The 25,635-nt window shown below is 47.8% G+C and overlaps 2 protein-coding genes across 2 annotated transcripts in view; both read right to left on the bottom strand.

Moving 5' to 3' along the window:
• LOC141121849 (uncharacterized) overlaps window positions 1–25,635 on the bottom strand; it is a 380,396-nt gene that overhangs the window by 110,515 nt on the left and 244,246 nt on the right. The window lies entirely within an intron of this gene.
• Window positions 1–25,635, bottom strand: part of LOC141121833 (uncharacterized) — a 115,292-nt gene that overhangs the window by 2,849 nt on the left and 86,808 nt on the right. Inside the window, exons 16-19 of the mRNA XM_073611549.1 lie at window positions 10,333–10,506; window positions 10,016–10,243; window positions 9,741–9,935; window positions 9,481–9,622 (exon numbers count right to left, since the gene is read on the bottom strand). Coding sequence (XP_073467650.1) covers window positions 9,481–9,622; window positions 9,741–9,935; window positions 10,016–10,243; window positions 10,333–10,506 — 739 coding nt within the window. The remainder of the gene's footprint in view (window positions 1–9,480; window positions 9,623–9,740; window positions 9,936–10,015; window positions 10,244–10,332; window positions 10,507–25,635) is intronic.

The raw sequence follows: 25,635 nt of genomic DNA on the forward strand, positions 1-25,635 counted from the left end.
TGTTCAGTATTAGCATCAGGAAGCTAGTTGTTAGGTAATTTGGACAGGGTACAATCCACAATTCTCATTAAATTTAATAGGTACGATGCCCGGCGGGTGTGGAGAGGCGACTCGTTGTACATCTTGCGGCATGTATGCGTTACTTGATCATCCGATCGAGGGTGAATTCTGCTGTGTAAAATGTAAGAAACAGTAAAAATCTCCTGCGCTTGGGTGTTTAGTCTCTCAATGCGTTGTGCGACCAACTCTTTAAAGCAATGCCTGCCATCTTGCAGCCCTCCTCAGAACAATGGGTATTCTTAAAACTGGAAAAAAAGGAAAGAAGGAGGGCGCACTGACCTTGTGCATTACCAACCTTTATTAAAAGCATAAAAAACAATGTTTATACTCACAAACGAGCATGTACATGAGGCTTGTCAATTAGTGAGACTGCGTTTCTGATCACCAGCAAACCGGACCAGATGTTGAGGGGATCAGATGATATCCCTAAATGGCTGACGCGTTTCAAGGGCGTACCCTTTTCCTTTAGAGCCTAAACAGGCAATGGCTTGTCTCTCCTAGTTGCCTCTATATGTGTCTGCATGCCCATGCACCAAGCGACACCCACCCAAATTGGCCACACCCACCCACATGGACTGGCTCCACCTAGCTCCGCCTGGTTGGTCAGTTACATCACATAGTTCTTTCTAATAGGATAACATACCATACCATAACCCCCATCCTAAATTTAGGGATGTAATGTAAGCTGGGATTGGTCAAGCTGTATACCCCCCAAAAAAAAGATAGTCAGACACATCTTACCTTATCCACACAGTCCCTAGATGTCAGACTGTGGAGGTATGTGGGGGGGGACTGTGATGTGCGGCCACAGTGGAAATGTTCAAAGACATACATTCCATAAAAACATTTCCAGTGATAGACCATATACTGTAGCCATGCTAGGAAATAGCACATATATATATAACCAATATTAAAACAATTGGGGCATGTATGAACCTACATGTATAAAAAGTGTACACATACATGCAAATGCATGCATGTATGCAACAATCTAAAATGATAAATATTATTATTAAACGTATGTGCACATTGATGGATACTTCCATGGAAACGCCAAGCACCAAACCACTATACATTAGATCAGGGGTCTTCAAACTACGGCCCTCCAGTTGTTTCAGGCACTACAATTCCCATCATGCCTTGTCATGCCTGTGAATGTCAGAGTCATATAAGATAGGGATCAATATTTAGAGGAAGCCTTTAGACTGATTGGTGATACAAGTACATACGAGAGACTCGTTTGGGACCCTACTGGTAGATATAACACCAAGCTTAAAGGGCTTTTGGACAGGGCACTATCGAATCAGGTCCTGACTAAGAGTGAGCACCAATTTCTATATTCGAAGCACCCAGTGGTCTCCTAGTTTTACCACATTCCAAAAGTACATAAGGATATGGAGAAGCCCCCAGGTAGACCAATTATTTCAGGAATCGATAGTCTGACCAGCAATTTTGGTAGCTACATTGATCATTTTCTCCAGGGATTGGTAATAAGTCTGCCGTCATACATAAAGGACTCGGGCCACGCCCTGGAGATTCTTAGTGCATATATATGGGAGAAAGGATACAGATGGTTATCGCTTGATGTAGCGTCTCTGTACACAGCTATTCAACACAATTTTGGCCTTAGAGCCATTAAATACTACTTGGCAGAAGCACATTTGTTCAATCCTGTTCATACACGAGTGTATTGAGTTTACCTTGACCCATAATTACTTTTTTTTTTTTATTCATGGATAGTTTCTATAGGCAGGTAAAGGGCACAGCCATGGGTGCTAGGTTCACTCCCAGTTATGCAAATTTATTCATGGGATATTGGGAGCTCAATCATATTTGGGCTAACAACCCATTTGGGAGGATCCCAATACTGTATTCACGGTACATTGATGATGTCCTTATCAGTTGGAATGGTACCGATTACGAACTGGAAGGATTCTTGCATATTGTGCAGGGAACCCTTTCGGAATCCCATTCACGCATGTGGTAGATGAAAAGTCCCTGGTCTTCCTAGACCTAGAGTTATAGGTAGGGCTGGGAGATTTTCTAAAAAAAAAAGAACTCGATTCACGATTCAAATCAAGTTTTTTTTTTGGACACCGCACTGGTCCTGAGGAGCTACGGGCAGGACTTTTTAGGCGAGGCCGCGGCTTCGGCCTAGTCCACAAGGCCGGATGCCGCGGACTAGGCTGAAGCCGCGGCCTCACCTAAAAACTCCTGCCCGCAGCTCCTCAGGACTGGCGCGGTGTCCAAAAAAAAAAAAAAAACTTGATTTGAATCGTGAATCGTGGACTAGGCTGAAGCCGTGGCCAAGCCTAAAAACTCCTGCCCGCAGCTCCTCAGGACCACAGCGGTGAAAAAAAATAAAAAAAAAATCAATTTGCTTAAATTTTGAATCGATTTGACCTCTCAACTGGGTTCAAGATTTAAATCGATTTTTTCCCTAGCCCTAGTTACGGATCGATGACACTGGAGCAATTTATTCAGGAAACCATTTTAAGCCGAGTGCTGGTAATTCTTATTTCCATGCCCACAGCCACCACCATCCCTAATGTATTAAGAACATCCCCTTTGGTCAGTTTTGTAGACTCAGGCGGACCTGTACCCTAAAAAATGACTATGAAGAACAAAGTCTGATTCTTAAGAGCAAATTTAAAGAGAAGGGCTACGAAGAGGAGCATATAGAAGAAACGTTTCAAAAATATCTACAGCTGTATGACAGTGTGGTTGCCGGGGGAGAGAAAATAACAAAATATGATAGAGATGAACAACCACAAGTACGTTTCTGTACCAGGTTTAATAATAAGGCTACTACAATACAAAAAATCTTCAGAAAGAACTGGAACATTCTTGAATTAGACCCAATCCTGAAGACAAGTTTATCTTCACATCCGAATCTAGTCTTTAGGAGACCTAAGGATCTAAGGAGCATCATTGCACTGAGCAGAGCGAAGAAGATGAGGAATAGAGGGCCCAACAACCCCTGGACCACTATCTTTGACCAAAAAGGCAGCTATAGGTGTGGGAGTAGCAACTGTGGGTACTGCACACATATGTGCCATAGAAAAAAGGATGTAGTCAGAGTTGATGGCTGGAGCTACAAGATTAATCAGTTCATCAACTGCGGCACTCCATAGGTCACATATGGCCTCCTGTGCCCCTGTGGCCTCACATACATTGGTCAGACTTCACGGCCAATGAGGACAAGGATGAACGAGCACAGAAGTAATATTTGGACAGAAAAAGATAGATATTCAGTACCAAGACACTTCAAGAAGGTCCACAATAATAGTACAGATGGCCTCAAAGTATTTGGAATAGAGGCCATATCAAACGATTTGGACAGTGGTAAAAAGTATCAGATACCGTATTTATCGGCATATAACACGCACTTTTTTCCCCTGAAAATCAGGGGAAAATCGTGGGTGCGTGTTATAGGCCGATCCCCGTCACTTTTGTTCGGATCGGAGCGATCGCGGCGCCGCCGACTTACACAGCCATGTGTAAATTCAAATATGGCGCCGAGACTGCAGGGACTCGGCGGAGCGGAGATACACATACCCGAGAGTCCTCGGCTTTTCTTGGCGCCGCTCACAGTCCCCCCAGTCCCGCCATTGGACCTGTGTTATGTCCATCATAGGGTGGGACTGGACGTGACTGTGAGCGGCGCCGAAAAAAGCCGAGGACTCTCTATATGGTCTATCGCTGGAAATGTTTTTATGGAATGTATGTGGGATGTCTTTGAACATTTCCACTGTGGTCTTATTAAACATTCTAATGAATATGTTTTAATTCCTAATTTTTCATTAAAAATGTAATATTTAATTTTAATCACTTTTTGAATGGCAACTATGGACGGCTGCTTCTATGGAGCAGATTGTGGGTTCTACCCACTGTGCATTTTTTAGGTTTTCTAGATGTGTCTGTGTGTCAAAATGCCCATGCAGGGCTTCCAGTATACCAATGTATTTATACACTAACATGCTCCTCAGGAGTGCCTGATTGTATTACCATATTGGGCCACTGGGAGGGGAAAGTTTGAGGTCAGCAGTGAGTGCAGGTGTGCAAGTATGCGCGCGCACACACACCACTGCTGAGTCCGTATGCTTCGGGCGGAAGCTACATCACCAGCGGCCGGAAGTAGCGGGTGGAACGCAAACACATAGGCACCTCCTGGCCGCGCCTCCTGCGCTCGCAGCATGGCTGGTTGCGGGAGCGGAAGTGATGCCGTGGATGGCTGGAAGTTGTGGGTGGAACGCAAATACACCCACACTTCCTGGCAATCAGAGCGGTGTGTGTTCCATCCATTACTTTTGGCGGTTCTCGGTCCCTGCCTCATACTTGTCGCCGCACATCAAAGTCCCCCTATACCTCCACAGTCTGACATCTAGGGACTGTGTGGATAAGGTAAGATGTGGCGGCTGACTATCCTTTTTTTGGGGGGTATACAGCTTGACCAATCCCAGCTTACATTATATCCCTAAATTCAGGATGGGGGTTATGATATGGTATGTTATCCTATTAGAAAGAGCTATGTGATGTAACTGACCAACCAGGCTGAGCTAAGTGGAGCCAGTCCATGTGGGTGGGCGTGGTCAATTTGGGTGGGTGTCGCTTGGTGCATGGGCACGCAGACACAATTAGAAGCAACTAGGAGAGACGAGCCACTACCCGTTTAGGCTCTGAGGAAAAGGGTATGCCCTTGAAACGCGTCAGCCATTTTGGGATATCATCTGATCCCCTCAACATCTGGTCCGGTTTGCCGGTGTTCAGAAATTGACAAGCCTCATGTACATGCTCGTTTGTGAGTAAACATTGTTTTTTTATGCTTTTAATAAAGTTCCACCATTGGTAATGCACAAGGTCGGTGCGCCCTCTTTTCCTTTTTTCCAGTGTAAAATGTAAGCACATTGTTTCCCTGGAAGCCCAGGTTCTAAATCTGGGGAAGCAACTGTCAGCACTGAGAAGTCCCTCCATACTAAAGGAGAGCCAGGAATGTACACGGCAGGTGCCGGCACAGAAGCGCGTGGAGATAAACAGGTGCAGGCACTAGGAAAGAGTAGATAGGTGACAGTCAGGAAGGGTAGAGGGGGAAGTGTCAGGGAGGCCGATCCAGGGCTGGAGCATCCCAATAAGTACGCTCCATTGAGTGACATTGGTGAAACCAGTCAGGGACCAGCACTGCTGGAGATGAGGGACTTTCCTAGCTGCGGGGGGGGGGAAGAACTCTTCCAGTGAGAGTGGGGGGGGGGAGTGAAGGGAAAGGAAAGACAGATTCTAGTGGTAGGGACTCAATTCTTAGAAGGACAGAGAGGCCAATCTGTAACAAAGACCTGAAGCGCCGAACAGTATGTTGTCTACCGGGCGCTCGGGTTTGGCACATCACGGATCTGGTGGACAGATTACTGGGAGGGGCTGGGGAAGACCCGGCTGTCATGGTGCACGTTGGCACCAATGACAAAGTCAGAGGCAGATGGAGTGTCCTAAAGAACGATTTTAGGGACTTAGGTGCTAAATTGAGGAAAAGGACCTCCAAGGTAGTATTCTCAGGAATACTACCGGTACATCGAGCCACACCAGAAAGGCAGAGGGAGATTAGGGAAGTAAACAAGTGGCTGAAGAGCTGGTGTAGTAAGGAGGGGTTTGGGTTCCTGGAGGACTGGGCCGACTTCTCAGTCGGTAACCGGTACTATAGAAGGGACGGACTGCACCTAAATGAGGAGGGTGCTGATCAGCTGGGAATGAAGATGGGCAAAAAGTTAGAGGGGTTTTTAAACTAGGCAATAGGGGGGAGGGTCCAGGAGGTAGAGATAGTCAGCGCGGAACATATTACAGTGGGTAGTATTGGGGGCATTAGTAGTAGGTTGCACATAAACCCAAGGTAAGTATAGTAGCAAGTCCTTGTTGCAATCTTGGAACACCCAATGAGAGGATAATATGTGACCAGTCTAAACTACGTGGCATGTTCACCAGGAGCCTGGCGGACAAGATGGGTGAACTAGAGATACTGTTGTACGAGGAGGATTTGGATTTTGTGGGGATTTTAGAGACCTGGTTCAACAGCTCTCATGATTGGCTGGCAAACATTCAAGGGTATACCCTTTATTGCAAGGATAGAGAGGGTAAAAAAAGGGGGAGGGGTATGCCTATATATCAAGAATGATGTACAAGTGAATGTGAGAGATGACATCACTAAGGGAGCTAGAGAGGAGGTGGAATCCTTATGGGTAAAGGGATGAAGCCAAGGGGAAAATAATACTGGGAGTATGCTATTGTCCCCCTAACCTGAGGGAGGAAGGGGAGACAGATCTCCTATCACAATTTGAATTAGCAGCAAGGATGGGAAGTGTTATCATAATGGGGGATTTTAATTATCCAGACATAGACTGGGTGGAGGGAACCGCACATTCATCTAAGGCTCACCAGTTCCTGAATGTCTTGCATGACAATTTTATGGGTCAGATGGTAGACGTACCAACTAGAAATAAAGCGTTACTGGATCTACTGATTACCAACAATACAGACCTGATCACAGATGTGGAAATACGGGGCAATTTAGGTAACAGCGATCACAAGTCAATTGGCTTCAGTATAAATCACACAAATAGGAAACATAAGGGGAGTACAAAGACACTGAATTTCAAAAGAGCCAACTTCCCTAAACTACAAACCTTGTTAGAAGGCATGAATTGGGATACAATCTTAGGAATAAAGAATACAGAGGAGAGATGGGTTTGCTTTAAGAGCATATTAAATAAGGGCATTAGCCAATGGATCCTATTGGGTAATAAATTTAAAAGAGCGAACAAAAGTCCTGGATGGCTTAACTGCCATAAATGCATATAAAAGCAAAGGAGAAGGCTTAAAAAAATACAAGGTTGAGAGATCATCATCAGCATTCAGACTTTATAAAGAATGCAACAAGAAATGTAAGGGTGCAATTAGGGCAGCTAAGATAGAACATGAAAGACACATAGCGGAGGAGAGCAAAAAAAATCCCAAGAAATTCTTTAAGTATGTAAACAGTAAAAAAGGAGGACAGACCATATTGGCCACATAAAGAATGAGGAAGGACATCTGGTTACAAAGGATGGGGAGATGGCGAAGGTATTGAATTTATAATTCTCCTCAGTCTTCATGAGGGAATCCAGGGGCTTCAGTAACCAAAACTGCAGTGTTTTTTCCTCGTGACACATCACAGGAAGCACCTCCATGGTTAACAGAGCACAGAAATAAAATTAGACTTGGGAAACTTAACATTAATAAATCACCGGGACCAGATGGCTTGTACCCAAGGGTACTTAGGGAACTCAGCCAGGTAATTGCTAGACAATTGTTCCTAATTTTTACTGACAGTCTACTGACTGGAATGGTACCAGCTGATTGGAGAAAAGCCAATGTAGCACCAATATTTAAAAAGGGCCCAAAATACATCCCTGGGAATTACAGACCAGTTAGCCTAACATCAATAGTATGTAAACTCTTGGAGGGGATGATAAGGGACTATATACAAGATTTTAGTAATGAGAACGGTATCATTAGCAGTAATCAGCATGGATTCATGAAGAATCGTTCTTGCCAAACCAATCTATTAACCTTCTATGAGGAGGTGAGTTGCCATCTAGATAAAGGAAGGCCCGTAGACGTGGTGTATCTGGATTTTGCAAAAGCATTTGACACAGTTCCCCATAAACGTTTACTGTACAAAATAAGGTCCGTGGGCATGGACCATAGGGTGAGGACATGGATTGAAAACTGGCTACAAGGGAGAGTTCAGAGTGTGGTGATAAATGGGGAGTACTTGGAATGGTCAGGAGTGGGTAGTGGGGTCCCCCAGGGTTCTGTGCTGGGACCAATCCTATTTATTTTGTTCATTAACGACCTGGAGGATGGGATAAACAGTTCAATCTCTGTATTTGCAGACGATACTAACCTAAGCAGGTCAATAACTTCTCCGCAGGATGTGGAAACCTTGCAAAAAGATCTGAACAAATTAATGGGGTGGGCAACTACATGGCAAATGAGGTTTAATGAAGAAAAATGTAAAATAATGCATTTGGGTGGCAAAAATATGAATGCAATCTATACACTGGGGGGAGAACCTCTGGGGGAATCTAGGATGGAAAAGGACCTGGGGGTTCTAGTGGATGATGGGCTCAGCAATGGCATGCAATGCCAAGCTGCTGCTAACAAAGCAAACAGAATATTGGCATGCATTAAAAGGGGGATTAATTTGAGAGGATGTACTGGAAATGGAGCGAGTACAAAGAAGGGCAACAAAGCTAATAAAGGGTCTGGAGGATATTTGTTATTAGGAAAGGTTGCGAGCACTGAACTTATTCTCTCTGGAGAAGAGACGCTTGAGAGGGGATATGATTTCAATATACAAATACCATACTGATGACCCCACAATAGGGATAAAACTTTTTCGTGGAAGGTAGTTTAACAAGACTCGTGGCCATTCATTGAAATTAGAAGAAAAGAGGTTTAACCTTAAACTACGTAGAGGGTTCTTTACTGTAAAAGTGGCAAGGGCGTGGAGATTCCTTCCACGGGCGGTGGTCTCAGCGGGGAGAATCGATAGTTTTAAGAAACTATTGGATAAGCACCTGAACGACCGCAAAGTACAGGGATATACAATGTAATACTGACATATAATCACACACATAGGTTGGACTTGATGGACTTGTGTCTTTTTTCAACCTCACCTACTATGTAAGTAGTCAGGACTATATAATGTACAACATATTGTATAAGATACAGCAGATAGTACTATATAGTATCAGAATGATGTAATGTACAACATATAGAGTATATAGTGCAGGGGTCAGGAGTATGTAATATACAATATAAATTATATAGTGTAATGGTCAGGACTCATAACATTGGTAATCAGTGGAAGCTGAAATGTTCCCTTGAGACAAGTTGCAGAGGTCCCACACTGCTGCCTCCCATCTCCAGAGACTGCACTCAGTGACTTGGGTCTGAGACTACACAGACATATCCCTCCACCCGGCACAGCCAGCAGACAATAGAACATGTAACCCTGGGAGAATTGCTCTGTCAGAGATCTTGCTAGGCCCAGGCATATTTCAGAAGACCCAAGACTCATAACCTAGGTGCCTATATCAAGCAAAGACTCATAACCTAGGTGCCTATATCAAGCAACACCTATGTTGAAAATCAACATTTTGCTTCCAGCTGAACCCCAGATTCTCCATAAATCCAGTCTAGATACCTAAATTGTGTCTGCAGCACAGAGAAGGAAGATTATCCGAGATAAATACAGGAATACAGGACGGGGAACACAGCTCAGGAAAGTGACCAGGGGATTACAGGCTGATATCACCCAGTCCCCGCCCTACTCTGGACCAATCAGTGAGCAGTATGGGTGGAGAAATGTATTTAATGTTAATGACCCACCTGTGCTGATCTTTGTAGGAGTGTCCTCCTCTATAAATGTCCCCGTTATCCCATCCTCCTCCATAGACTGCTGATCATCCCTCACATACCTCTCTTCTTCTTCTGCTTTAACCTCAAATTCTATATCGATTGGATCTCCACTCTAAATCAAGAAAATGAGAGTGAAAATTATCTGTAAAAATAAGCTTTATTATTGTGATCACATAAAAAATCCACATGGTCTCCACAAGACCATGTTCTAGATGCTCCATCCCACCAACCTTGTAACAGTGAGGGATGGTGTGACCTTCCTGTGTGGAATCCCGGCAATACAGAGGATGGGGACATCTCTCTGGTGGGTTCCTGGTATTAGGTGGCTCCATCATATCCTTGTGTCCTTCTGAAAACTCCCCCATCACTCCATACTCCTCATCCTCCTCTTTAACATCAATAATTTTATCCCCAAGGTTTCCATTCTGAATATATAATAAAAAGATTCATTGTAATAAACATGCTGCGTATAAATCAGAACTACCAACAATTGTCAATCATCTACCTGATGATGGTGAGGGATGATGTGATCTTTCTGTGTTGAATCCCGGGAATACAGAGGATGGAGATATCTCTCTGGTGGGTTTCTGTAGCTGGATGACTCCTCCATGGTGTCCTGATACAAATCTTTGTGTTCTTTTAGAGACTCAGACTCCTCCATCACCCCGTCCTCATCATCCTCCTCTTTTATCTCTTCTTTAACTTCAACTTTAGAATCTCTCAGGTTTACACTCTGAATATAGAATAAAAATTACATCAAAGGTAACAATAGAGACAATGTACAGATCCTAATGAAACTATCAGTGATTGTTCCTCATCTACCTGATGATGGTGAGGGATGGTGTGATCTTCCTGTGTGGAATCCCGGGAATACAGAGGATGGGGACATCTTTCTGGTGGGTTTCTGTAGCTGGATGACTCCACCATGGTGTCCTGGTACAGATCTTTGTGTTCTTTTAGAAACTCTGACTCCTCCATCACCCCATCCTTATCATCCTCCTCTTTTATCTCTTCTTAAACCTCAACTTTAGAATCTCTCAGGTTTCCACTCTGAATATATAATAAAAATGGCATCAATGGTAACAATGCAGATAATGTACAGATCCCAATGACACTATCAGTGATTGTTCCTCATCTACCTGATGATGGTGAGGGATGGTGTGATCTTCCTGTGTGGAATCCCGGGAATACAGAGGACGGGGACATCTCTCTGGTGGGTTCCCATTACTGGATCTGTCTGTAGGAAACACACACAATACACCCCCCCTCCATCCTGACGTCTCTCTGTCCACCCCCTCATCCCGACCCATCCTAAGGTCTCTCTGTACACCCCCCCATCCCATCCCATGCTGAGATCTCTCTGTCCACACCCCCATCCCATCTTGAAGTCTCTCTGTCCACTCCCTATCCTGAGGTTTCCCTGTCCACCTTCCCATCCTGTGGTCTCTGTCCACCCCACCCCCCCCATCCTAAGGTCTCTCTATCCAACCCCCATCCTACGGTCTCTCTATACACCCCCCCTAACTTGCGGTCTCTCTGTCCCCCCTATCCTGAGGTCTTTCGGTCCACCTCCCCATCCTGCGGTCTCTCTGTGCACCCCCCCATCCCATCTCATCCTAAGGCCTCTCCGTTTACCCCCCATCCTGAGGTACCGGACTTTACTAATCCCCCTGTCCGGTGCGCGCCGAGCTGAGGCTCTCTCAGTGCTCAGCAGCGCAGTCCCCCACCCACTCACCCGCCTGCTGGCTCACCCACCCACTGTACAGGATGTATGAGGAGGCAGAAGGAGGTGGGTTAGGTCAGCTGCACCTCCACCCCATGTCCCCCTGTGCCCGCCCACAACCCCAAATGTGCAGCCAATCTGTGCTGGGGAGGGGTTGTGTGGGCAGGAGATTTTAAAGCAGCCAGGGATCTCCATGTCTGCCCGAGCCTCTGGACTGGGGAGCAGCCAGCCTGTGGTGAGTGAGCTCTCCTCTGTCTCTCTTCCTCCCATGTCCCACAGCGTTCCTGCCTTCCATATCCCACAGCGTTCCTGCCTTCCATATCCCACAGCGTTCCTGTCTTCCATGTGCCATAGCGTTCCTGCCTTCCATGTGCCACAGCGTTCCTGCCTTCCATGTGCCACAGCGTTTCTGCCTTCCATGTGCCACAGCGTTCCTTCCTTCCATGTCCCACAACGTTCCTTCCTTCCATGTCCCACAGCGTTCCTGCCTTCCATGTGCCATAGCGTTCCTGCCTTCCATATCCCACAGCGCTCCTGCCTTCCATGTGCCATAGCGTTCCTGCCTTCCATATCCCACAGCGCTCCTGCCTTCCATGTGCCATAGCATTCCTGCCTTCCATGTGCCATAGCGTTCCTGCCTTCCATGTGCCATAGCGTTCCTGCCTTCCATGTGCCATAGCGTTCCTGCCTTCCATGTGCCATAGCGTTCCTGCCTTCCATGTGCCATAGCGTTCCTGCCTTCCATGTGCCATAGCGTTCCTGCCTTCCATGTGCCACAGCGTTCCTGCCTTCCATGTGCCACAGCGTTCCTGCCTTCCATGTGCCACAGCGTTCCTGCCTTCCATGTGCCACAACGTTCCTGCCTTCCATGTGCCACAGCGTTCTTGCCTTCCATGTGCCACAGCGTTCTTGCCTTCCATGTGCCATAGTGTTCCTGCCTTCCATGTCCCATAGCATTCCCGCCTTCCATGTCCCAAAGCGTTTCTCCTTTCCATGTGCCATAGCGTTTCTTTCTTCCATGTGCCATAGCGATCCTTCCTTCCATGTGCCATAGCGATCCTTCCTTCCATGTCCAACAGCATTCCTGCCTTCCATGTGCCACAGCGTTATTGCCTTCCATGTGCCATAGCATTCCTGCCTTCCCTGTATCATAGCGTTCCTACCTTCCCTGTGCCATAGCGTTCCTGCCTTCCCTGTGCCATAGCGTTCCTGCCTTCCATGTGCTGTAGCATCCCTGCTGTCCATGTCCCACAGTGTTCCTTCCTTCCATGTACCATAGTGTTCATGCCTTCCATGTACTACAGTATTCTTGCCTTCCATGTGTCATAGTGATCCTTCTGTATGCCATAGTGATCCTTCCTGCCTTCCATGTTTCATAGTGATCTTCCTGCCTTCCATGTATCAGTGATCCTTCCTGCCTTCCATGTGTCATAGTGATCCTTCCTTCCTTATGTCATAGTGATCCTTACTGCCTTCCATATGCCAGTGATTCTTCCTGCCTTCCATGTGTCATAGTGATCCTTCTGTATGCCATAGTGATCCTTCCTGCCTTCCATGTATCAGTGATCCTTCCTGCCTTCAATGTATCAGTGATCCTTCCTGCCTTCCATATGCCAGTGATTCTTCCTGCCTTCCAGGTGTCATAGTGATCCTTTCCTCGTGCCTTCCAAGTGCCTTCATGATCCTTCCTTCCATGTGTCATAGTGATCCTTCCTCCCTTCCATGTACCATAGTTATCCTTTCCTCTCTCTCTAACTAATCGTTGATTCACACAGGAACACAGTGCAGAAAAGGGACGTTCATGTGCCACAGCATTCTTGCCTCCCATGTGCCATAGCGTTCCTGCCTTCCATGTGCCAAAGCGTTCTTGCCTTCCATGTGCCAAAGCGTTCCTGCCTTCCACGTGCCACAGTGTTCTTGTCTTCCATGTCTCATAGCATTCCTGCCTTCCATGTGCCAAAGCGTTTCTTCTCTCCATGTGCCATAGCGATCCTTCCTTCCATGTCCAACAGCATTCCTGCCTTCCTTGTGCCACAGTGTTCCTGCCTTCCCTGTGCCATAGTGTTCCTGCTTTCCATGTGCCATAGTGTTCCTGCCTTCCATGTGCCATAGTATTCCTGCCTTCCATGTGCCATAGTGTTCCTGCCTTCCATGTGCCATAGTGTTCCTGCCTTCCATGTGCCATAGTGTTCTTGCCTTCCATGTGCCATAGTGTTCTTGCCTTCCATCTACTACAGTGTTCTTGCCTTCCATGTGTCATAGTGATCCTTTCTGCCTTCTGTATGCCATAGTGAACCTACCTGCCTTCCATGTGTCATAGTGATCCTTCCTGCCTTCCATGTATCATAGTGATCCTTCCTGCCTTCCATGTATCATAGTGATCCTTCCTGCCTTCCATGTATCATAGTGATCCTTCCCTCCTTCCATATGTCAGTGATTCTTCCTGCCTTCCAGGTGTCATAGTGATCCTTACCTTCTGCCTTTCAAGTGCCTTAGTGATCCTTCCTTCCATGTGTCATAGTGATCTTGCCTTCCATGTGTCATAGTGATTCTTCCTTCCATATACCATAGTGATCCTTCCTCCCTTCCATGTACCATAGTTATCCTTCCCTCTCTCTCTCCCTAAGGGTTGATTCACACTTGAACACAGTGCAGGAAAGGGGCGTTCCGTGTGCATTTCCTGCACTGCATGCAATCATGAGACACACGTGGGTGCCATTAACTGTTACCACATTAACTGTTAACCACATGGTACTGCAGTGTTATGCAGTTTGGTGTGGTACGATTTGGAAAAGTAGTGCTCCGAAGAGCGTCCCCATTCACTTGAATGGGTTGTGGTCAGAGAGCAGTAGTGCCTGCCAATGCATCACCCTCCCGGTGCTGCCTCTATAGCTAAAGGGGGGGGCACTTGGCGAGCATTCTTGCCTTCCATGTCTCATAGCATTGAAAATGATGATGGCCATGGTCAAGTTGTGCCTATGTGCTGCACATACTGCCGTACTTATTCTTTGGCTCCATCCCGGGTTCCTCAGGTCCTTCATAATCCTCTATTTTAAGCTCTCTGTCTAATTTCAGTGTACGAATTATACAAAACCAGATGTATTGGAAGTCATTTTCTAAATGATTATGTTGAGGTTTATATGTATCCCTGAGACTCCAGCTTGTGGCAAAGCAATCAAAGGATATTATAGGTACAAGGAAGTCCAGGTTTAATTTAACCACTGCCATCAAGTCCCTCCCACTATCATGTTTGGCCACACCCACTTTCTTGCAGCACTGCGCATAGCACGCTGCAGGTCACTCTTTCCCTGAAATGTCCCTCGTTCTCAAGTTTAAAAGTTTGGAGGTATGCATAGGTTAAAGCCGGACGTAAGCAATTCTGGCATTAATACATACAACACAGAATAAACAGTCCTACTATGCTTTTGTGAGGATACCAAGGGCCAGCCCACGTCCTAAGTGTATCAGGGGGAAAAAAAGCCAGATGGAGGGACATTGGGAGGAGGAGCTGTGAGGTCAGTGTGATGTCATAGGACACATAGACTCTGGATGGAGGGACATTTGGATGGAGAGTCTTGGGGGGTCCTCTATATGAGGCTTCCGTGCAGACCAAATCATTGTTCCTGGGTGCGTCCTACCTCTCCTAAACTGAAGAGTGAACTTTGACCTTTACCATATAGAAATCTGTCAGGAATCTGTGAAAGTAATCTCTCATGTGATCAGGTGACGTGCGGAGGAACGGAGTATAAATAGCAGACAATTTTCTCCAGAGCTCCTAATGGTGGGGATGGATTTTGCTGAGTGCTGGTGACAAGTTTCCACCCCCCAGGATCACTGCAGGTGTGGAGAAAAGCTGTGTAAGAGGATATGGAGGAGAGATGAGGAGGAGATCCAGGAATCAGGATAAAGGTCAGGACAAGCAACAGACGAGCGCATCCAAGAGATGAAGCCGGGGTCACTACACAGAAAATCAATCCAAGGAAACAACAGGCAGGACGAAGAATAGCAAGAAGGAGCTCAGAGACAAATGAGAATATTGCTCAGCCAATGGGAGATTATCTCAGCATGACTTACATAATGAAGGAGATGAGGGGGAGGGGAGGAAGTCACTTAAAGCGTTTGTTAACCCCCCCAAAAAACCCCCACAGACACTGTTCCTTTAAAGCAAGTTATAATTTGGCACCCTGTAATACCTGGCTGGTCCTGCCTGGCTATACCATCCCCTCTGCAAACAGACCACGATAATCATGGCTGCTGAGCCCCTGATACCGTGGTCTGTTTGCATGCCTCCATCATCCGCAGCCTGCTCTCCTGTGTCTGTCTCCTCTGTCCTCCCCCCTCCCCTCTCTGTGTATCACCTAGTCACAGTGCTGCCCTCCTCCTGCAGGAATAACACATTTATCTGTATACTATCTGTTCTGTATCTTAATACAGTGCCCCGCTGTCTCTGTTTTTTATTAAAAAAATACCTCCATCACCGCATCTAACGGCGGCTCCTGGTGAAAACCTGACCAGCCGTGTCTCCTCTCCTCATTGCGCCCCGCTAATGTCAGTAGCGAAATCTCGGCCCCGCCCTTTTACTTTAGCAAGACGGGCAGAGAGGAGGCACAGCTGGTTACACGAGTGCCGGGAGCCAGAGACAGGGGAACACTATATTAAGATACAGAACGGATTATGTTTATTTCTGAAAGTGGGTTAACAACCACTTTAACCAGTTGCTGCCCGCCCACCGTCAAATGACGGCTGGGCGGGTCGGCTCTCATTCTGGGCCGACGTCATATGATGGCGTACCAGAGCGGTCACTCTCGTGCGTCCGCTGTGTTGCTAGGACACAGCGTGACCCCAATCTCTGTAAAGAACTGCATCCGTGGCTCTTTAACCATGTGACCGGCTGTGTCCAATCACAGCCGGTCACATGTAAACACGGAGATGCCGGTAATCGGCGCTCCTCTCTTCACACTGACAGAGTGCGTGGCGAGGAGAGCCGATCAGCGGCATCGCCTCGCAAGGGGTAACAAAACATGTAATCAGAGCACTGATCATCGGTGCCCTGATTACATTAACAGGGCAACAGTGTCACCAATCAGTGCCCACAAGTGCCACCAATCAGTGCCCATTAGTGATGCCAGTCAGTACTGGCTATCAGTGCCACCTATCAGTGCTGCCCATTACTGCTGTCCATCAATGCCCATCAGTACCGCCTATTCGTGCCACCTATTAGTGCCCATCAGTCCCACCCAACAGTGCCCATCAGTGCCGCATATTAGTGCCTCCTCATCAGTGCCCATAATTTACACGTCATCAATGCCCACCAGTTCAGCCTATCAGTGACGCCTCATCAGCGCACATCAGTGAAGGAGAACAATTACTTAGTTACTAAATTTCTAACAGAAACAGAAGTAAAAAAAATGTTTTTTTCAAACATTTTTTTTTTTTTTTTGTAAAAAATTTAAAAACCCAGAAGTGATTAAATACCACCAAAAGAAATCTCTATTTGTGTGAAGAAAATGATAAAAAAATGTCATATGAGTACAGTGTAGCATGACCGCACATTTTTTCATTCTAAGTGCGACAGCGCTAAAAGCTGAAAAATGGCCTGGGCAGGAAGTAAGTGCCCGGTAGGCAAGGGGTTAAGGTGACCATAGAGACATGGAAATTCAGCAGGGATCGGTCACATTTCCATCCATGTGTGGTCACTGCCGGATAAAAGTCACTCCATCAGCGGCTGCAGCCAATAGCTTCATCACTGATCTGTGTATTCTGAGAGCGGAGGAGCGCCCCCCATTGTCAGAATACAATAGTGCAGCGGGGAGGATTCCCCCATCCCCCTCCAATGTGTGGATGGGGGAATCACTTCAGTTTTTTTTCACTCATCCCGCTGGATGAACGATAAAACTGAACCATGTATGGCCAGATTTGGAAGGAAGATATATTCATCATCAACTGATCCCCCTGAAGGGGTTAATCTACATATTACCTCCTCTGTTGCCAGTTCCAGCAACGTGTCCTCTCTCTACTCTTTCCAAATGGAATGTCTGTATCTGACATCACTTCCTGTCTGTATTCCATAGAGACTTCCTGTCTGGGTAGAGGTGAGATCACCATCTTGTGGAGATCAGAGGAACTTCAACATTGAGAAACATCTTGTAGTGTGAACACGGCCTAGTGCTGTGTGTATGTACTGTATATCCTTCCCCTTTCTCTCCTCGCTGAGTGTGTATGAAGAGGCGGAGCTCTGAGTATGTATGAAGAGGAGGAGCTCTGAGTGTGTATGAAGAGGCGGAGCTCTGAGTGTGTATGAAGAGGAGGAGCTCTGAGTGTGTATGAAGAGGCGGAGCTCTGAGTGTGTATGAAGAGGCGGAGCTCTGAGTGTGTATGAAGAGGCGGAGCTCTGAGTGTGTATGAAGAGGAGGAGCTCTGAGTGTGTATGAAGAGGCGGAGCTCTGAGTGTGTATGAAGAGGCGGAGCTCTGAGTGTGTATGAAGAGGCGGAGCTCTGAGTGTGTATGAAGAGGCGGAGCTCTGAGTGTGTATGAAGAGGCGGAGCTCTGAGTGTGTATGAAGAGGCGGAGCTCTGAGTGTGTATGAAGAGGAGGAGCTCTGAGTGTGTATGAAGAGGCGGAGCTCTGAGCAGTGTTGCCAACCTAACAGATTGAAATTTACTGACACAACACCCAACATTTACTGGCACAGCCAAGTTTTCACTGACATTTCCAAAAGTTACAAAATTACAGTTTTAAGTACAAATTTCACTATTTAGGCTACAAACATGTACAATATGTAATTAGCAATTTGATTTATGGTAGATAATAAGGCAAAAAACATTTCTTTCTATTTTATTTTCGATATAGTAAGTATCTCAGGGACAGGACTCAGGAGGTCAAGAAAATTAGAATGGGCAGCACACACACATGAAATTGACTCTCACAGTGATACTGACAGCAGTGTGCAGCAGTACAGATTACCGACACGACACATCCCCTCATGAGTCACAGTGACGGTCTTTCTCCAAACCACGTGGTCCCTCCAGTCCAAACAGCACCGATGGTCGCGCTACTGGCCTGTTTTGCTACCATCGTGCAGACCCACACACAAGGCCACTCTGCTTGACTCCCTTGCACCATGACATCACAGGACATGCTCAGGCACTGCCTCCACCAGAGCCGCCCGAACACACTCTACCAGGCACTCGTATGGTCTTGGCTGGCTCTGGGCCGAGCATCACAGCCATATTTTTTACTGGCAACCTTTTCTTTTTACTGGCATTTACTGGCAGGAGAAAATTGCCTGTTTTTTACTGGCTGCCAGTAAAAATACTGATGGTTGGCAACACTGGCTCTGAGTGTGTATGAAGAGGTGGAGCTCTGAGTGTGTATGAAGAGGCGGAGCTCTGAGTGTGTATGAAGAGGCGGAGCTCTGAGTGTGTATGAAGAGGCGGAGCTCTGAGTGTGTATGAAGAGGAGGAGCTCTGAGTGTGTATGAAGAGGCGGAGCTCTGAGTGGGTATGAAGAGGCGGAGCTCTGAGTGTGTATGAAGAGGCGGAGCTCTGAGTGTGTATGAAGAGGAGGAGCTCTGAGTGTGTATGAAGAGGCGGAGCTCTGAGTGTGTATGAAGAGGCGGAGCTCTGAGTGTGTATGAAGAGGTGGAGCTCTGAGTGTGTATGAAGAGGCGGAGCTCTGAGTGTGTATGAAGAGGCGGAGCTCTGAGTGTGTATGAAGAGGCGGAGCTCTGAGTGTGTATGAAGAGGAGGAGCTCTGAGTGTGTATGAAGAGGTGGAGCCCTAAGTGTGTATGAAGAGGTGGAGCTCTGAGTGTGTATGAAGAGGCAGAGCTCTGAGTGTGTATGAAGAGGCGGAGCTCTGAGTGTGTATGAAGAGGTGGAGCCCTAAGTGTGTATGAAGAGGTGGAGCTCTGAGTGTGTATGAAGAGGCAGAGCTCTGAGTGTGTATGAAGAGGCGGAGCTCTGAGTGTGTATGAAGAGGCGGAGCCCTGAGTGTGTATGAAGAGGCGGAGCTCTGAGTGTGTATGAAGAGGCGGAGCCCTGAGTGTGTATGAAGAGGCGGAGCTCTGAGTGTGTATGAAGAGGCGGAGCTCTGAGTGTGTATGAAGAGGCGGAGCTCTGAGTGTGTATGAAGAGGCGGAGCCCTGAGTGTGTATGAAGAGGCGGAGCCCTGAGTGTGTATGAAGAGGCGGAGCCCTGAGTGTGTATGAAGAGGCGGAGCTCTGAGTGTGTATGAAGAGGTGGAGCCCTGAGTGTGTATGAAGAGGCGGAGCTCTGAGTGTGTATGAAGAGGCGGAGCTCTGAGTGTGTATGAAGAGGCGGAGCTCTGAGTGTGTATGAAGAGGTGGAGCCCTGAGTGTGTATGAAGAGGCGGAGCCCTGAGTGTGTATGAAGAGGCGGAACTCTGAGTGTGTATGAAGAGGCGGAGCTCTGAGTGTGTATGAAGAGGTGGAGCTCTGAGTGTGTATGAAGAGGCAGAGCTCTGAGTGTGTATGAAGAGGCGGAGCTCTGAGTGTGTATGAAGAGGCGGAGCCCTGAGTGTGTATGAAGAGGCGGAGCTCTGAGTGTGTACGAAGAGGTGGAGCCCTGAGTGTGTATGAAGAGGCGGAGCTCTGAGTGTCTATGAAGAAGGGGCGGAGCTCTGAGTGTGTATGAAGAGGAGGAGCTCTGAGTGTGTATGAAGAGGCGGAGCTCTCAGCGTGTATGAAGAGGCGGAGCTCTCAGCGTGTATGAAGAGGCAGAGCTCTGAGTGTGTATGAAGAGGAGGAGCTCTGAGTGTGTATGAAGAGGCGGAGCTCTGAGTGTGTATGAAGAGGAGGAGCTCTGAGTGTGTATGAAGAGGCGGAGCTCTGAGTGTGTATGAAGAGGAGGAGCTCTGAGTGTGTATGAAGAGGCGGAGCTCTGAGTGTGTATGTAGAGGCAGAGCTCTGAGTGTGTATGAAGAGGTGGAGCCCTGAGTGTGTATGAAGAGGCGGAGCCCTGAGTGTGTATGAAGAGGCGGAGCTCTGAGTGTCTATGAAGAGGCGGAGCTCTGAGTGTGTATGAAGAGGCGGAGCTCTGAGTGTGTATGAAGAGGCGGAGCTCTGAGTGTGTATGAAGAAGGGGCGGAGCTCTGAGTGTGTATGAAGAGGCGGAGCTCTGAGTGTGTATGAAGAGGCGGAGCTCTCAGCGTGTATGAAGAGGCAGAGCTCTGAGTGTGTATGAAGAGGAGGAGCTCTGAGTGTGTATGAAGAGGCGGAGCTCTGTGTGTATGAAGAGGCGGAGCTCTGAGTGTGTATGAGGAGGCAGAGCTCGGAGTGTGTATGAAGAGGCGGAGCTGTGAGTGTGTATGAAGAGGGGGAGCTCTGAGTGTGTATGAAGAGGCGGAGCTCTGAGTGTGTATGAAGAGGTGGAGCTCTGAGTGTGTATGAAGAGGCGGAGCTCTGAGTGGGTATGAAGAGGCGGAGCTCTGGGTGTGTATGAAGAGGCGGAGCTCTGAGTGTGTACGAAGAGGCGGAGCTCTGAGTGTGTATGAAGAGGCGGAGCTCTGAGTGTGTATGAAGAGGCGGAGCTCTGAGTGTGTATGAAGAGGCGGAGCTCTGGGTGTGTATGAAGAGGCGGAGCTCTGAGTGTGTATGAAGAGGAGGAGCTCTGAGTGTGTATGAAGAGGCGGAGCTCTGAGTGTGTTTGAAGAGGCGGAGCTCTGAGTGTGTATGAAGAGGCAGAGCTCTGAGTGTGTATGAAGAGGCGGAGCTCTCAGCGTGTATGAAGAGGCGGAGCTCTCAGCGTGTATGAAGAGGCAGAGCTCTGAGTGTGTATGAAGAGGAGGAGCTCTGAGTGTGTATGAAGAGGCGGAGCTCTGAGTGTGTATGAAGAGGAGGAGCTCTGAGTGTGTATGAAGAGGCGGAGCTCTGAGTGTGTATGAAGAGGAGGAGCTCTGAGTGTGTATGAAGAGGCGGAGCTCTGAGTGTGTATGAAGAGGCAGAGCTCTGAGTGTGTATGAAGAGGTGGAGCCCTGAGTGTGTATGAAGAGGCGGAGCCCTGAGTGTGTATGAAGAGGCGGAGCTCTGAGTGTCTATGAAGAGGCGGAGCTCTGAGTGTCTATGAAGAGGCGGAGCTCTGAGTGTGTATGAAGAGGCGGAGCTCTGAGTGTGTATGAAGAGGCGGAGCTCTGAGTGTGTATGAAGAAGGGGCGGAGCTCTGAGTGTGTATGAAGAGGCGGAGCTCTGAGTGTGTATGAAGAGGCGGAGCTCTCAGCGTGTATGAAGAGGCAGAGCTCTGAGTGTGTATGAAGAGGAGGAGCTCTGAGTGTGTATGAAGAGGCGGAGCTCTGTGTGTATGAAGAGGCGGAGCTCTGAGTGTGTATGAGGAGGCAGAGCTCGGAGTGTGTATGAAGAGGCGGAGCTGTGAGTGTGTATGAAGAGGGGGAGCTCTGAGTGTGTATGAAGAGGCGGAGCTCTGAGTGTGTATGAAGAGGTGGAGCTCTGAGTGTGTATGAAGAGGTGGAGCTCTGAGTGTGTATGAAGAGGTGGAGCTCTGAGTGGGTATGAAGAGGCGGAGCTCTGGGTGTGTATGAAGAGGCGGAGCTCTGAGTGTGTACGAAGAGGCGGAGCTCTGAGTGTGTATGAAGAGGCGGAGCTCTGAGTGTGTATGAAGAGGCGGAGCTCTGGGTGTGTATGAAGAGGCGGAGCTCTGAGTGTGTATGAAGAGGCGGAGCTCTGAGTGTGTATGAAGAGGAGGAGCTCTGAGTGTGTATGAAGAGGAGGAGCTCTGAGTGTGTATGAAGAGGCGGAGCTCTGGGTGTGTATGAAGAGGCGGAGCTCTGAGTGTGTATGAAGAGGCGGAGCTCTGAGTGTGTATGAAGAGGCGGAGCTCTGAGTGTGTATGAAGAGTCGGAGCTCTCAGCGTGTATGAAGAGGCAGAGCTCTGAGTGTGTATGAAGAGGAGGAGCTCTGAGTGTGTATGAAGAGGCGGAGCTCTGTGTGTATGAAGAGGCGGAGCTCTGAGTGTGTATGAGGAGGCAGAGCTCGGAGTGTGTATGAAGAGGCGGAGCTGTGAGTGTGTATGAAGAGGGGGAGCTCTGAGTGTGTATGAAGAGGCGGAGCTCTGAGTGTGTATGAAGAGGTGGAGCTCTGAGTGTGTATGAAGAGGCGGAGCTCTGAGTGGGTATGAAGAGGCGGAGCTCTGGGTGTGTATGAAGAGGCGGAGCTCTGAGTGTGTACGAAGAGGCGGAGCTCTGAGTGTGTATGAAGAGGCGGAGCTCTGAGTGTGTATGAAGAGGCGGAGCTCTGAGTGTGTATGAAGAGGCGGAGCTCTGGGTGTGTATGAAGAGGCGGAGCTCTGAGTGTGTATGAAGAGGAGGAGCTCTGAGTGTGTATGAAGAGGCGGAGCTCTGAGTGTGTTTGAAGAGGCGGAGCTCTGAGTGTGTATGAAGAGGCAGAGCTCTGAGTGTGTATGAAGAGGCGGAGCTCTCAGCGTGTATGAAGAGGCGGAGCTCTCAGCGTGTATGAAGAGGCAGAGCTCTGAGTGTGTATGAAGAGGAGGAGCTCTGAGTGTGTATGAAGAGGCGGAGCTCTGAGTGTGTATGAAGAGGAGGAGCTCTGAGTGTGTATGAAGAGGCGGAGCTCTGAGTGTGTATGAAGAGGAGGAGCTCTGAGTGTGTATGAAGAGGCGGAGCTCTGAGTGTGTATGAAGAGGCAGAGCTCTGAGTGTGTATGAAGAGGTGGAGCCCTGAGTGTGTATGAAGAGGCGGAGCCCTGAGTGTGTATGAAGAGGCGGAGCTCTGAGTGTCTATGAAGAGGCGGAGCTCTGAGTGTCTATGAAGAGGCGGAGCTCTGAGTGTGTATGAAGAGGTGGAGCTCTGAGTGTGTATGAAGAGGCGGAGCTCTGAGTGTGTATGAAGAAGGGGCGGAGCTCTGAGTGTGTATGAAGAGGCGGAGCTCTGAGTGTGTATGAAGAGGCGGAGCTCTCAGCGTGTATGAAGAGGCAGAGCTCTGAGTGTGTATGAAGAGGAGGAGCTCTGAGTGTGTATGAAGAGGCGGAGCTCTGTGTGTATGAAGAGGCGGAGCTCTGAGTGTGTATGAGGAGGCAGAGCTCGGAGTGTGTATGAAGAGGCGGAGCTGTGAGTGTGTATGAAGAGGGGGAGCTCTGAGTGTGTATGAAGAGGCGGAGCTCTGAGTGTGTATGAAGAGGTGGAGCTCTGAGTGTGTATGAAGAGGCGGAGCTCTGAGTGGGTATGAAGAGGCGGAGCTCTGGGTGTGTATGAAGAGGCGGAGCTCTGAGTGTGTACGAAGAGGCGGAGCTCTGAGTGTGTATGAAGAGGCGGAGCTCTGAGTGTGTATGAAGAGGCGGAGCTCTGAGTGTGTATGAAGAGGCGGAGCTCTGGGTGTGTATGAAGAGGCGGAGCTCTGAGTGTGTATGAAGAGGAGGAGCTCTGAGTGTGTATGAAGAGGAGGAGCTCTGAGTGTGTATGAAGAGGCGGAGCTCTGGGTGTGTATGAAGAGGCGGAGCTCTGAGTGTGTATGAAGAGGCGGAGCTCTGAGTGTGTATGAAGAGGAGGAGCTCTGAGTGTGTATGAAGAGGCGGAGCTCTGAGTGTGTATGAAGTGGCGGAGCTCTGAGTGTGTATGAAGAGGCGGAGCTCTGAGTGTGTATGAAGAGGCGGAGCTCTGAGTGTGTATGAAGAGGCGGAGCTCCTGCTGGAACAGCGGTCGGAGGAGGAGTCTAGGAGGGAGATGACAGAAAGCTCAGCAGACTCTCAGGAGTGAGCGAGGAGGATCCAGTTCCTTTGCCATCGGAGGTGAGGAGAGTGTGAAGGATGTTGGTGACTCTGGTAGATGAAAAGCTGGGAGTCATATTGCTCTGGTGAGTGAGGAAGCACTACTAAGGGGGCGCCCTCACCATCACGTGTGTAAGAGGTGGAAGAAGGCGTGGCTACACTACAGCTGGCACAGTTTGGAGCACCGAGAACTTTACACCTCATGAACTTTTCATTGGTTGGTGGATTGTTTTGAGAAAAATAAGTTCATTGAAGTAGATGTAAAGTGGAAGCAGTGGACTTGCAGAGAACACTATATTGAGTACAAAATATTGTATGATGACATGAATTTGCACTGATTTTTAGTTTATTTATTATAAGGTTAATGAAGTAGGTGTAAAGTGGCAGCAGTGGATCTGCAGGGAACATCATTGTAACGAGGCCCTTTGCTCGCTCGGTTCCACTCTCCCGACACTCCTCTGCAGCTATAGAATCAAATTGCAGATCGCAACATCTGATGGTTCGGTCATCCAATGTTCCGGGATTAGAACTTCAGCTATGTGCCGTTCTAACCCAGTTGTGATAGCTCAGAACAAACACCAGGCAGACTGTATGTAAGTTCAAACAGGAATCTATCTTTATTGACAAAATACAGGCTTTTATACACTCAACGTGGAGGTGCAGACCTCCTGCTCATATTACTCTAACAATACAGCTGTATCCTAATTAACATGAGCTAATGAACTAATCCCTTTAGACAGCCTAGATGACTCAGACATGACCTTTAGGCCAGACTGCAATACAAAAGTTGTCCCCGCACTAGTTTAGGTCTCACCAGGTGTAAAGCTGATCTTGCTCTTCAGAGATGAGAGGTTCCAGGTGCTGGCTCATGCTAGTAGAGACTATGTGCAAACGAGAAGATCTGGACAGCCGCACTCCAGGAAGTAATAATCCAAGTTTCTTTATTTTAAAATCAGGAACACATCAGATACAGGACATCATAGACAGAGTGTACAGATCATAGGCTAATGCGTTTCACAATTGTCCAAGTGCTTACTCATAGCTTGTAGTTCAGAAAATCCAATCAACATTATCACAATCAACACAGACTCTTCTTCACACAATAGCAGAGTTAATTAACACAAATAACAATGGGGATCTAATGACTCTTAGATCCCATAGTAGACTTATTTACAATACACATTTTAGCAGACAACAGACAGACAGGTGTTGGAATTTACATCAGCATCTCCTAACAGTATCTGTCCCAGCATTATGAATCAGCCACTATTCCAATATGGAATATGGAAAATCCAGGGTCCCCAGAGTCTGTGTGTCCTGGGGGACAAGGACCCGAATCCACAGTAATACCACCTCAAGGGTCCCCAGGCATACAGCTCACAAAGAGCACCATTCCCCCAAATGCAAGGGCCCCCGATCGATCAGCAAGAGGCTAGAATTCAGTCCCCTCCAAAAGTCTCTCTCCCGGCTAGGTCTGTCACAAGCATCTTGAGCACAAAGCACTTTATGTTGTATATGAATTTGCACATGGATCAGTTTACTTCATTTATAGATAAACACCATAAGATCAGTGAAGTAGGTGTAAAGTGGAAGCAGTAGATCTGCAGAGAATATTATTTGAGCCCCTAGCACTTTATATATGAATGT

The sequence above is a fragment of the Aquarana catesbeiana genome, unplaced genomic scaffold (genome assembly GCF_042186555.1).
Source record: "Aquarana catesbeiana isolate 2022-GZ unplaced genomic scaffold, ASM4218655v1 unanchor233, whole genome shotgun sequence".
Taxonomy (NCBI): Eukaryota; Metazoa; Chordata; class Amphibia; order Anura; family Ranidae; genus Aquarana; species Aquarana catesbeiana.